Source organism: Pelodiscus sinensis, chromosome 8 (genome assembly GCF_049634645.1).
Source record: "Pelodiscus sinensis isolate JC-2024 chromosome 8, ASM4963464v1, whole genome shotgun sequence".
NCBI lineage: Eukaryota > Metazoa > Chordata > Testudines > Trionychidae > Pelodiscus > Pelodiscus sinensis.
The window spans coordinates 28170405-28184351 of NC_134718.1; the positions used below are offsets into that span (position 1 = coordinate 28170405).

The window sequence follows — 13947 nt, forward strand, 5'->3', positions numbered from 1 at the left end:
ATGAAAACGGACAGCGCCTCCCTGAACTCTGCTCCCAACATGATCTCTGCGTAACCAATACCTTTTTCAACGTCAAACCCCAGCACAAAGTTTCGTGGCGACACCCAAGATCGAAACATTGGCACCAGCTTGACCTTGTCCTCACCAAAAACAGCTGTTTAGGTAGTGTCAGGGTGACACGCAGCTACCACAGCGCAGACTGTGATAATGACCACTTGCTCGTGTATAGTAAGGTGTATATCCAGCCGCAAGATTTTTTCGCTCCAGAAAAGAAGGGAGAACGCGCATTGACACTGGTAAGACTTGTGACCCTTCAAAAGTATGCGAGTTTGTCCAAGTACTTGAAGAAGCCTTGCCCCGCCGAGATGACACTGATATCAGCAAACAACTGATGGGAACAACTACAGGACGCTATCTATGATACTGCGATATCTATCTTTGGGAAGAAGACAGTCAAGTCTGCTGATTGGTTTGAAGACCACACTGAAGTGCTGACGCCCATGATTGAGAAGAAGAGACAGGCACTGGCTGCATACAGGTCCTCTCCCAGTGAGGAGAACCTGCAGGCGCTCCCATTTGTTCAGAGTCAAGTGCAGCAGGTTGCTCGGCGGTGTGCCAACGATTACTGGCTCCAACTCTGCTCCAAGATTCATCAGGCCGTGGACACATGCGAGGAATGTACGATGGGATCAAGCAGGTCATTGGTCCATCACAAAGGAATACTGCCCCACTTAAGTCGGCCACAGGCGAGGTTTTGAAGAACAGAACCAAGCAGATGGAACGTTGGGTGGAATACTATTCACAGCTGTACACCAGAGAGACCGTAGTTACAGAGAGAGCCCTGAATACCACTGAATCTCTGCCCACCATGACTGAACTTGATGCTGAACCCACCATGGAAGCACTTAGCGATGTGCTAAAAGCACTCTCTTCTGAAAAAGTCCCAGGGAAAGATGGTATTCTCTCGGAAACCCTTAAATGCGCTAACGGTACCCTAGTCTCAGAGCTGTATGGAATACTCTGCCAATACTGGAGAGAAGGCAGCGTACTGCAAGATATGAGGGATGCTAACATCATTACAGTCTACAAGAACAAGGGTGACAAAAGCGATTGCAACAACTATCGCGGCATCTCCCTTCTCAGCACCGTGGGGAAGCTATTTGTATGTGTTGTCCTGAAGAGGCTCCATGTTCTTGCAGAGAGAGTCTACCCTGAGTCTCAGTGTGGGTTCAGAGCTGAACGGTCCACCACAGACATGGTTTTCTCTGTTAGGCAACTACAAGAAAAGTGCAGGGAACAGAACAAACCTTTGTATATTGCTTTCATCGATCTGACCAAAGCATTTTACCTTGTCAGTAGAAAAGGTCTGTTCGCGATTCTGGCTAAGATCGGCTGTCCTCCAACTCTGCTCAACATTATTAGGGCCTTTCATGATGGCATGAGGGGGACCATCGTATATGACGGATCCACATCCAAACCCGTTGAGATTCTCAGCGGAGTGAAGCAGGGGTGTGTGCTGCCTCAAACACTGTTCGGCATCCTCTTTGCAGTTTTGCTCAAATATGCCTTTGGAACTGCTACAGAGGGCATCTTTCTCCGCGCGAGAATGGACGGCAACCTCTTCAAACTGTCGAGGCTTAGAGCAAAGACCAGGGTGCTTACGAAGCGTCTAAGGGAGTTCCTTTTTGCTGACGATGCAGCTATTGCTGCTCACACTCAGCAGGAACTACAGTCACTCATAACTCGCTTTGCGGACGCATGTATGAAATTCGGCCTCACAATCAGCTTAAAGAAGACCCAGGTGATGGGCCAAAGCGTGGGTAATGAGCCATTTATCAGTGTGTTAGATTACGAACTGGAAGTCGTCCATGAGTTTGTGTTCCTAGGCTCTACGATCTCGGACAACTTGTCATTTGATAGCGAGATTAACAAGCGCATTGGAAAAGCCACGACAATGTTCTCCAGGCTGACGAAGAGAGTATGGGCCAATAAGCAGCTCACTGTACACACCAAGGTGCAGGTCTACACAGCTTGTGTTTTGAGCACACTGTTGTACGCCAGTGAAACATGGACTTTGTGCTCAAAACAAGAGCAGTGGCTCAACACATTCCATATGCGCTGCCTTAGGTGTATACTTGGTATCTCATAGCAGGACAAGATCCCCAATAGTGCAGTGCTTGAGAGAGCGGGCACCATATCCATGTTCACCATTCTCAAACAGAGGCGTATGCACTAGTTTGGCCATGTCTCACGTATGCTGGATGGCCGAATACCGAAGGACCTTCTCTTTGGCGAACTGGCATCTGGAAAGATGCCGAAAGGTCGACCTAAATTGCACTATAAGGACACGTGCAAGCGTGACCTCAGCGCTCTCTCTATCAGTGCGAACACCTGGCATTCGCTCGCCTTAGACAAGTATGCCTGGAAATAGGGAGTGAAGCTACCTTGGTGAAAAAAGTGGAAGACAAGAGAGCTCTCAGGAAGATCCGTGCCCGTGATACCAGAGCGACATCTGCCTACTGCTGCTCACAGTGCGGAAGGGACTGCCATTCCTGGATTAGATTGCACAGCCACAGAAGACGCTGCTCAAATCAGTCCAACAGGGGCGCAAACCCATGATCCTTCGGGATCGAAGGATGCCTACGATCCACTGTATGATGGAATGTGGTGATGGAAGCAAGATGGGCCTTGATGGAGTTGGTAGAGTGGCCTATGGATTTAAGTTCCAGTAAATAATCAAGGATTGAATGAAGAGGAGCAGAGTTTGGGGAGATATGTTTTTATGTGCACCAGGTTGCATACCACTTCCATTTTTGCAGGTAAGTAGTGCACACAGATAGAGTCCTGCTGTGCAGGAGCACTGTACTTACGGGTTCTGAGCATGCTAGCTCTTCACAAGAGAACCACTGAGAAGCAAGTCTTGAAGGTGGACAGTCTATGTTGGGTGAAGAATCTGGCCACTGCACTGGAGTGGGAAAGGGATGTGGGACTGGTCGACATTCCCGTGAGGAAAGAATATCATGGTTGCCTGGGCCACACCGGTGCTATTAAGATGACTTATGAATTGTCTGTTCTGATCCTCTGTATTATCTTATTTAATATGGGTGTGGGTGGAAAGGGATAAAGAAACATGTCGGTCCATGGGAGCAAGAAGGCACCCCAGGACTGCTCTGGAACATAACTCTGGGTATTTTTGTTTATGGCTGTTGCAAATAGGTTGAGTGGGGGAAATCTTTGAGATTGGTGTGTGTATGTCCAAGCATTTCAGAATTGCTCGAGAGTCCTCCATGGAGTGGAGGACCTCACAGGTGTGGCAGCGAAGAGTTTGTGACCATCAAATGACAGATCCTCTATTGTAATGTGGATTTCCCGTGGGAAGGAGGAAGATGAGAGTCAAGATACACAATGACCCGTTGTGGACATAGACCTGGTGGTGTCCACAACATTTAGTGCAGCTTGGAGAGCAGTGCAGGATATGAATTGACCTTCAGAGACCAGTGCCTGAATTGTTGTTTCTTGTCTTGAGACCCATCATCAATAAAAGTTTGTATAAAATAGTTTCTGTGGTCGTATTTTGCTAATATCGCCATGTAACTGGCCTTCCTGAATTGCAAGGTGGAGGAGTATACTTTATGTCCAAAACGCCTCCATTCTTTTATTATCTTTGTTGGATGGGGTGGTCTTGAATTGTTGCTGTTGCTTGTTTTTCTGATTAGTTGCTTCCACTACTAGCAAGTTGGGAGCAGGGAGTATGAAGAAGACTTTGGTGTCCTTAGAGGAAATGAAGTATTTCTGGTCCATGCACTTGCTTGTGGGTGTGATGGAGGCAGGTTTCTGCCATATCGTTTGCACAGGCTGCAGGATGGCTGCACTAATGAGAAGTGCTATTTTAGAGATGGTAATGGTTTCCAATATGTCCATGACCTCATGTTGGTTATCCGAAACTTCCTCCAAAGTAATATTGAGGTCATCCACTGCTCTCTTAAAGAGGTCCTGAAAGTGGGAGAGTTCATCTGTAAATGTAGATGTGATGGGCAGTTTGGCTTGTTGGAGTGAAGAGGCTGCCCCCATGTCTGTCTATAGGTGATTTGTCCCCTAAAATTTCTGTTTTTATGTCCTGTATAGGTTCAGTATTAGAGTCCATTTCCTCTTGAGGAGTTGGTGGGGGGAGATTTGTGAACTTGCCTCTGTGGAGCAGGTTGGTTAGTATGTCATGCTCTGTGGTGTTTCCAGTATGGCCAGTGGTCAGGGAATGGTATAGGTGGTGCCATCCAGAGGTGGGCATACCACAGGCATTGTGTGGCAGGTGTATTTTGCTTGCATGGGTTCCCATACTCAGGTGGGTAGTAGAGTGGAGAGAGATCTTTGTTCTCCAAGTTATCTTCCTTCCTGACGTAAGGGTGGGGAGGAGTCACGGGGGAATGGCAGTATTGTGCTTGTGGCTCTGGTGAAAAATCCCCATCCAGGACAGACCATGTATATCAGATGGACTGAAAAACTGGTGCTGAGCAAAACATGTTCTGGTCAGCTTCTACGATGAGGTAACTGGCTCGGTGGACATGGGAAAGTCAGTGGATGTTATATACTTTGACTTTAGCAAAGCTTTTGATACGGTCTCCCACCATATTCTTGCCAGCAAGTTAAGGGAATGTAGATTGGATAAATGGACGGTAAGATGGATAGAAAGATGGCTAGAAGGCCAGGCCCAGCGGCTCGATGTCAGGATGGCGGTCGGTTTCTAGCGGAGTGCCCCAAGGTTTGGTTCTAGGACCAGTTTTGTTCAATGTCTTTATTAATGACCTGGATGAGGGGATGGATTGCACCCTCAGCAAGTTTACGGATGACACTAAGCTAGGGGGAGAGGTAGATACGCTTAAGGGCAGAGATAGGGTCCAGAGTGACTTAGACAAATTGGAGGATTGGGCCACAAGAAATCTGATGAGGTTCAACAAGGACAAGTGCAGAGTCCTGCGCTTGGGACGGAAGAATCCCAAGCATAGTTACAAGCTGGGGACCAACCGGTTAAGTAGTAGTTCTGCAGAAAAGGACCTGGGGGTTACAGTGGATGAGAAGCTGGATATGAGTCAACAGTGTGCCCTTGTAGCCAAGAAGGCTAATGGCATATTAGGTTGCATTAAGAGGAGCATTGCCAGCAGATCCAGAGATGTCATCATTCCCCTTTATTCGGCTTTGGTGAGGCCGCATCTGGAGTATTGTGTCCAGTTCTGGGCCCCCCACTACAAAAAGGATGTGGATACATTGGAGAGGGTCCAGCGGAGGGCAACCAAAATGATTAGGGGGCTGGAGCATATGACTTATGATGAGAGGCTGAGAGACTTGGGTCTGTTTAGTCTGCAGAAGCGAAGAGTGAGGGGGGATTTGATAGCAGCCTTCAACTTCCTGAAGGGAGGTTCCAAAGAGGATGGAGAAAGGCTGTTCTCAGTAGTGACAGATGGCAGAACAAGGAGCAATGGTCTCAAGTTGTGGTGGGAGAGGTCCAGGTTGGATATTAGGAAAAACTATTTCACTAGGAGGGTGGTAAAGCACTGGAATGAGTTACCTAGGGAAGTAATGGAGTCTCCATCCCTAGAGGTGTTTAAGTCTCGGCTTGACAAAGCCCTGGCTGGGTTGATTTAGTTGGGACTGGTCCTTCCTAGAGCAGGGGGCTGGACTTGATGACCTTCTGAGGTCTCTTCCAGTTCTATGGTTATATGATTCTATGATTCTGGTGTGGAGTGGGATTGCGGTGCCATGCTGAGGTGAGGGGGCATCAGAACCATGGAAGCTAACGAGAGTGTTGGTTCTGTGTGAGAGTTGTTTGTTGCTGCAGTGCTGAAGAGGCAGGGAGCATTGGCAACAAAGGCTGCAGGGAACTGCCGCTACTGCTGTCTGAATAGGCTGCTGTGAGCTTGAGCTTGGCACCGGGGCCACTGAAGAGACCGTGGGTGCATTCTGAGAGGCAGGCAGCTAAAAGCCCTTTGCCGCGGCACCTTGCGAAGCAGCTGCCAACTCACAGCTGGTATGGGAGGTGCCTGCAGAATCAAAAGTGCTCAGCCTCAGAGCAGCTGGCATTGAAGAAATTTAAAGTCTGTGCTTCTTCACTCTGCCTGGGAAAGCATGGGAAGCAGGTCTTTTCCTGGTCTGAGTTTTTTTGTTATGGCTCTGAAGAGTGTAGTCCGGAGTCTGATGAAGGTGAGAGGGTGTCCTGGAGCAGCAACAGCTTCAGATGCAGCTCCCTGTCCTTCGGAGTCTGTGCTTTTAATTTCTGACAGTAAGTGCATTTTGGAGGAACATGAGACTCCCCCAAATGCGGACACACTGAGAGTGGCCATCAGACACAGGGTTGGCATCTTTATAAGAGGAACACCTCTTGAAACCAGGAGAGCCTGACATATTGAAATGAATTTTTTTTTTTTAACAGGAAGAAGAAAATCTGTTAATTGAAACTAAATAGCTAAGTAACAATGTATAAGCTAAGGAAATATGTTGCTGAGGTAGTGTGAGACTCCTGCATTTCATCTCTGGACGGGGATGGTAGAGAAGGAAATTAGGAGCCCAGATTGTGTGCGTGCTAATTATACACTGACAACTCATCAGGAAGAATACACACACAGCCTGGGGGAGGGGGTTTACTACTGAGAAAATCTCCAACCAAAGGTGCTGGGACATACCTTGACCTAAGTGGCACACCCAGAGGGACATCTCTCAAAGGGGAAGCACTATTAATACAGAGGATATCCCATTAAGAGCAACACACAGGACTGTCTTATCGCTGTCTGGCCCTTCACAAAGCTGTTTTTCAAAGCATCTCTCAATGCACTCTACTTATTTCCTCGGTGTGTGGCTGCTTAAAATTAGTGGCTAGGCATTGTGCCTCAGCCATCCTCCCTGGCATAAAACTCCCCCCATCAATTTCACAGATGTTATGGAGCACACAGCAGGCAGCCACAACAATGTGAATGTTGCTTTCACTGAGGTCTAACTTAGTCAATAGTCTGAAGCCTTCCCTTTAAACATCCAAAAGCACATTCTACCCCCATTCTGCACTTGCTCAGCCTGTAGTTGAACTGCTTCTTACTGCGGTTCAGGCTGCCTGGGTACAGCTTCATGAATCACAGAAGAAAGGGGTAGGCTGGGTCTCCAAGGATCACTATTGGCATTTCAACACATCCAATGTTAATTTTCCTGTCTGGGAAGAAAGTTCCATCTTGCAGCTTTCAGAAAAGACCAGATTTTCTAAAGATGTATGCATCATGCACCTTTCCCAGCCATCCCCTATTGATGATGGTGACACAGCTTATATTATCTACCAGCACCTGCAACACCAAGGAGTATCCCTCTTGGTTTATGTACACTTTGGCAAGTGAGTCAGGTGCCAAGACAGAGAGATGTGTTCCATCTATCACCCCAAACCCCTTCATGGCAAAGCTATCCACTATAACTGGCATGTTTCCCAAAGTCACTACCTGCCATAGCAAAAGGGTATTGATCGCCTTGTCTAGTTGGATCACAGTAGCCTCCACTGTAGATTTCCCCACTCAAAATTGATTCCCAGCTGATTGGTAGCTGTCTGGCATTGCAAGCTTCCACAGGGCTATTGTCACTCAGTTCTCAACTAACAGACTAGATTTCATTCTGGTCTTACTGTGCTTCAGGGCAAGGGATTCACAAACATCTATGAAAGCGGTCTTAAGCATGCAAAAATTCTGCAGCCACCAATGATCGTCCCATAGCTTGCAATCCCACTAGTCTGTGCTTGTCTCATAGCACCAGAACCAGCATTCCACTGTGTCAAGAAGACCGAATGGTGCTAGCATCTGCCAATCGCTTATCTCAAGTGCTTGGTGGAAGAGTATGTTCATGGTCTCCTCAGACTATTCCTCATTCTGGTGAGTCTTGGACACACTCTGGACATACTGGAGCATAAGCTACAAGATGGCTAATATGACTGCCATTGTACTTTCTGCTGAAAGGGTTCCATGCTCGCTCCCATGCTTACCTTGCTATGGCATCTGCACAGATAACCAGGGGAAAAAGGGCATGAAAAGATTGTTTGCTGTTGCTTTCAAGGAGGATGGAGGGAGGACATGAATGCTTTATGGGATATTGATGAAGTGTACCCAGAAACACTACTGTTTTGGTCCCATCAGGCACTGGAAGCATAACCTAGAATCCAAAGACGTGGCAGGAACCGTAAGATAGCTACCCGCAGTGCACTGCTGTCAAAGTCCACATAGCCACCCTGCTGGGGACACACCCATGTCGCACTGTTGTGCAAAGTGGGGACATGCACCTTCAACTTTGCAAAATCAGGTACTAGAAAAATCAACCTTCTCTCGCATTGTAGACAAGGCCTACGTGTTACTTCTGGCTGTTTCAACAGTGTTTGTGGCTATACTGACTCTGTGGGCCAAATACCTATCCATGGGGCACTGCACAAGTGTAAAAGGAGAATTTGGTTTTTATTTCTTGATTTAATATTTTTGTTTCTAGCAGACTCAAGGATTTCATGAGTGCCATTCAGCTACCAACACTTGGAAGGATTTGGGCTTCTTTTTAACTCCAAAAAGTTTAATTGCTCTATGCAGTTTCTGTTTAAGTGTATGATATTATGTCTACAGGATTTACAATAATAAAGTGTGGATTAATCTAGTTTATTATAAATTTAGAATTTTTGTTCCTGTTAACAACTGTTGCCTTAATAACTTAAGACTGTGTCTTCAGCCAAAAAATGTTATGTTCTTCCCTCTCTTAAGGCTGGACAGCTATTTAAAAATATTCATGTATAGCTGAACTACTTTTAATGACAGATTTTATTTCTTCTTGCCCTTGCCTAATATACCTTTTCCTAAACAGCATCTGTATCCAATTAAAAATCATCAGCTACCTGTATTATGTAATGTGTCCTACATTTTTTAGTTAACAGAATGTTTAAAGGAAAAAAGATTTTAAGTGCCTGGAACTTTTTCCAAAAGAGAAATATACTTACAGCTGCTTCTCCTTTTGGGAGACTTCTTTCTGCAGGTTTTCAGATTTATTCATATATTCTTGTTTGAATTTCTTCTCTTCATTCTCAGCTTCCCTTTGAGACTTCTCTGAATGCTGCAATCTGGTGTAATTCAAATCAACTTTGGGTAAAACTGAAGCTAGAACTAGGGTGTAAAGGGTGAAGAAGACAAATAAAAGAAAAATGGGGAAATAGAAACATTTCTAAATAAAAACAAAGATTGGGGAAACTCACAAACTCAAACGAGAAAGCCACACAATGCCTAGAAACCTAACCTCTGGTTTTCGCTATGCAAGAAAAGATTAAGTCTTCATATTTGTTTTTATTTTATGTTCACCATTAACAGATGCCATCAAAGCATAACCATACAGATTTTATAATTGATCGATATTGTTTACCGCTCTGAGTGTTATACATGTGTTACTCTGGGAAGCATTGTGGGAAGCATTTTTACAAGAACTGTAGAAGTACAGGAACTACTTTTTCTATACTAATGGATTAATAACACAGTGTATGTTGTGCTGGAATCGCTCAATGTAATTCAGACATGAGCCTGAATACAGAACACTGGAATCAGATAGCAACAACACAGCTGTAGTAAGACAGCAGAACACACACTGGAGCATTTTACTACACTTACAGAATAACTACTGGTAAATAACATTATTGAACGAATTTAAATAATGTGTATTAAAAATCATGGTTAAAATAGCTCCATATGATTAACAAAACAAACAACACTGAATAAATAACAGAAGTCAGGCTTCATTTAAGCTCTTTCTCTTTGACTTTCAAGGGGTTTTGCATTCCTGTTTTGGATAGACCTCCCCTCTCACTTACCCCTCACCAATGCATCAAGATTTCTCCCTGACCCACTCTTCAGCCCAAAAAAGATGGGGTTTAAATTTAAATGTCAACATTAAATAAAAAAAACTGTATGTTACTCCGTATTCAACTGTCTTGTTGGGATATACAAGGGAAGCTGAATTAGAGTAGCCAGTGAAATGTCAATTAGAACCTCATCCCAGTTTAGGCGTCTCATTTTACAATTGCCTCTTTAGTCTCTCTCTACCTGGTCAACACCTAAAACTTAAACTGACCCTAGTTACATTGCACTTCAGAGATGTGAAAAAGAAATCACACTCCCGAAAGACATTGTTAAGACAATTTATGTCCCAATGTAGACACCAATAGGTCAACAGAAGAAAATTGCCTCTTGAAGAGCTGGATTAACTTCTGTTGCTGTAGCAAGTGTCTGCACTATGGCACTGCTGCAGCACCATAGTTGTGCTGCTCTAGCATTCTAGCATACACACACCCTCAAAACGCTGTTGAGAGAAAACAGAGGAGCAAGAGCTTGGCTTGAACCATCACTTGTCAGTCAACTGAATTCCCAGTTTATCATTGTTACACAATTCCCAGTTTATCATTGTTAAATGTAAAATTAAATGAAAGCTTTTCTCTGGCTCTGTCTACACAACAACCACAATCATGTTTCTTGGCTACTAATGTTTTATAATGCAGGATGCATCTACATTGGCCATATTTGGGAAATTGCCTACTATTGCAATGCTACCAGATAACCAGTCAGTGGGTTCAGAGAGACAGTGCACTAGCATTACTACATATTTTAGCAGAATTAGATTACATGTTAATAAAAGCTTGAGTCTACATCTTATTCATGCTACCTACCAATGGTAAACCTGCACAGGTGGGACAGCCAGAGCAGAAATGACAACAGTCTAGACTTGAATCCTTTATTTTGAAGCATCTGAATTTAGCCTATGTATGAAAACATTAGGGTGCACTCTATACTACAATTTGTTGTAATTAAGTTCCTTGATATGTTTGTAATTATAATGCAAATAGGGTCAAAGTAGATTGAGAGGAGATGGGAGAATACTAGTGCAGAACAAGGCTAATTCTTGCTGATATTCCAGAGGGCTGAGAAGAATGAAAGGCTAAATGAAATTAAAAACATTAGTAAGACCCTCTCTAAACACGGGATGTTAGATATTGTATAACTGAATAGTTGTGTAACTGCATAAAATCTTAATAGTTACACAACTATTCGATAGTCCCCAGGGGCAGGGCCAGCATCCAGTGTGCTCCCGGCCCCACTCCCGGGGAGTACCCCTGCTAGCCTGCACTGCTGCCTCTCTATCACAAGTAGCAGTGCGGGTGCCAGGTGGGAGCTGGTCTGCCAAGGGAGCCAATTTAAAAACCGGGCAGACTGCCTGCCTATCACCCTGTGCTGCTGCTTCTGATACAGAGGAACAGTGCAGGATGGCAGCAGCTCCTATCTGCGACGGTTTGACAAAATTAACCAATAAGCCCACGCTTATCAGTTAATCATGTATTTGTCTACATGTTGACATCCCTACTCTAAACTACAGCTGAAACTGCATTAGCATAATTTCCAAAACCAATATGAACAAGGATTTTTCTTCTCAGAACCATACTAGCATGTATAGTAGTGGTGGGCAACCTCGGCCCATCCCTGTGTGGCCCAGGAGACATTTTGTTTACTGTTGACCACACATAGGGTTGGGTGGTTTCCATCTGTGTAGTTTTTCCCTACCAGTTTTACTCAAGTAACATGCATGTAGAACAAGGGCACATGGACACAGGTCTATGCTGACTGCACCCACCAGAGTGTGGGAGCCGGGTGCTCCTTTTACATCCAATCAAAGTGCTGCTACGGTTCAATCAGCACACCCAAGTGCAGTAAGCAAAACCACCCTATTTGGGGAGCCTGTCTTGGTTATGACAATCTTGAAGCCTATTAAGATGAAGGAGGGCCATTCATGAGACCCATTCAGGTGCCTTGGTTGCCCATCGCTGATCTACATAATCTGTATACACACTAGCAGCTAGCAAACTTTACAGCTGAAATCCAGTGATGCTCCACCAACGTAGTAACTCAGTCACTGAAGAGTAGATCCTTAGTTGGCAATTTACATACCAGCTGAGAGGTTCTACCCCTAAATGTCTGAGTCTTGCCTATGCTACACTTTCGACCATTGATACCCAGATGGAACTCTATTGGTGGAAATTAGAGCTACGAAGATTTTTACAAAGATAAGGCTTTCATGCTTTATAGCCTTTAGTTCTAGTCATATCTGGATTGTGCCCATGATACAGTAGCTCTGTTAAAACATTTCACATTCATTCTCTCAATGCTAGCAGACTGAACTGTATTTTAGCTATGCATAAGAGAATCCTACAATTACAGGAATAATTTGGGTTTTGTTTTTGTAAAGTACAGCAGAAACTGTGGCACATTTTTAAAAGTTGTTTTAGCTAGTCCTCAGGAAAAATGCTGCTGTCTACCTTACTGAAGAAAACAATATTACTAGCAAACACTTTACAAGAATTGATAGCATGTTTTCTGGTGTAGAGAAGCCCTGAAATTGCAACAGCAATAAAAGTGTGGGGTTTTATTAATTGAAAAAGGGTTATTTATTATGGATGTTAAAACGGTTATTCATTTAACTATTTTAACTCTGGGCTCACTGCTGGGCCCACTACCCGGACCTGCTGTGGCCATGGGGTCCCACTTCCAGTCCTGCTATGGCTGTGGGGTCTCTCCTCCAACCCCACCAGGCCCTGAGCATCTGGGACTGCCCTAGTTTGGTGTGGCTGGCTGGTGCCAGAGGTCACGGGCAGGGGCCAGTTAATTGATTAACCATTTAAACATAACAGTAAGCCTCCTGCTTAGGAGAATACTTAATGGTTAACTGTTTTAACATCTCTATTATATTTAAGTTCTATAAATATGGAGTGAGGGAAAACCTTAAACTGAAAGGGGCATGGCAACGAGAAATCAAAAATATAAAGGCAGCTAACATTTTTAAATAAACTTTGTATTTAACATTTAAAAAATAAAATTATTAAAACAGCATTCGAAAATTCTAATTTCTGCTTGGTCAGTAATATGACAGTGATTTTTTTTTTAAATTCTTTGGGGGGAGAGTTGAGAAAGGGGTAGAGATGATGTTATTTCGGGAAACACGGTAGACCCAAGCTATGACATTGTGTCAAAATCACTAGTGCTTACTGACCAATTATAATCCAAGATTTAAATCATAACCATATTTTTAAACCAATTCATACAAATTTTACTCCAATTGCCAAATAGCTTTCAGAATGATATGTCTTTGACAAGTTTGTATTGGTGCTGTGCTTCACTGCTGGCACATTTCACAAATGACATTGCAATAGTCCTTGTTTGAGTTAGTAGATCTTTGTCACTTCACGTATGTAATGGACAAAATCAAAGACAAATAAAGGTAGTAAAGTTCAAAATGTAAAAATTGGGATAAAGGAAAAAAAGAAAGAAAAAAGAGGAAAAAGGATGTCAATAAAAGAATATTCATGTCACTAAATCTTTTAATACATAATTATGTTTTTCATAAGTAGCTTTAAAAGAAAATAATGGTAAGACATGTTACACCAACATGGCAGGGCTATGGATATGTTACATTTTACAATTAAAAATATTAACGATGCATATAGTTTATTACATTTAAATAACTGAAGTACACAAGTCACATTTTGATATTATGTAATAAATCTATAGTAACCACAATATAAACTTACACACTGGAATTAAATCATTTCATTTTACTAATTCGTGGTGTTATACACCCATGTGTACATCCTTTACACTAACAGCATTTCCAAAGCGATTAAAGCTTTGGAATCTTGGCCTGTGAATCATGATCCACAACAGCACTTAGAACAGGCTGAACTTTAAGCACATGAGTAATCTTGCTTAAATGTAACCATGTGCTTTGATGGGGTGAAGCCTTATTGAATAGCTTTAAAATATAGCACAGGGATAACAATGGATCAGAATTTTGAGCCCAGTCGCTCAAAAAACAACCTTGGGGGCAAGCAGAGAATGCCACAGCACCAGTGAATGGTGAAAGAGAATC

At 43.7% G+C, this 13947-nt stretch overlaps 1 protein-coding gene across 9 annotated transcripts in view; it reads right to left on the bottom strand.

Moving 5' to 3' along the window:
• The window catches only part of RUFY2 (RUN and FYVE domain containing 2), an 89476-nt gene that overhangs the window by 31823 nt on the left and 43706 nt on the right, over positions 1-13947 (bottom strand). For 8 of the 9 annotated variants that reach the window (XR_012905593.1, XR_012905594.1, XM_006125259.3 and 5 more), the window contains one exon: positions 8990-9109. Coding sequence is in view for 7 of the 9 variants with exons in the window: in XM_006125259.3 (XP_006125321.1) it covers positions 8990-9109 (120 nt within the window). In the remaining 2 variants the exon portion in view is untranslated. Of the gene's footprint in view, positions 1-8989; positions 9110-11729; positions 13261-13947 lie in introns of those variants that run through there. The other variant, XM_075934926.1, reaches the window with a different exon arrangement.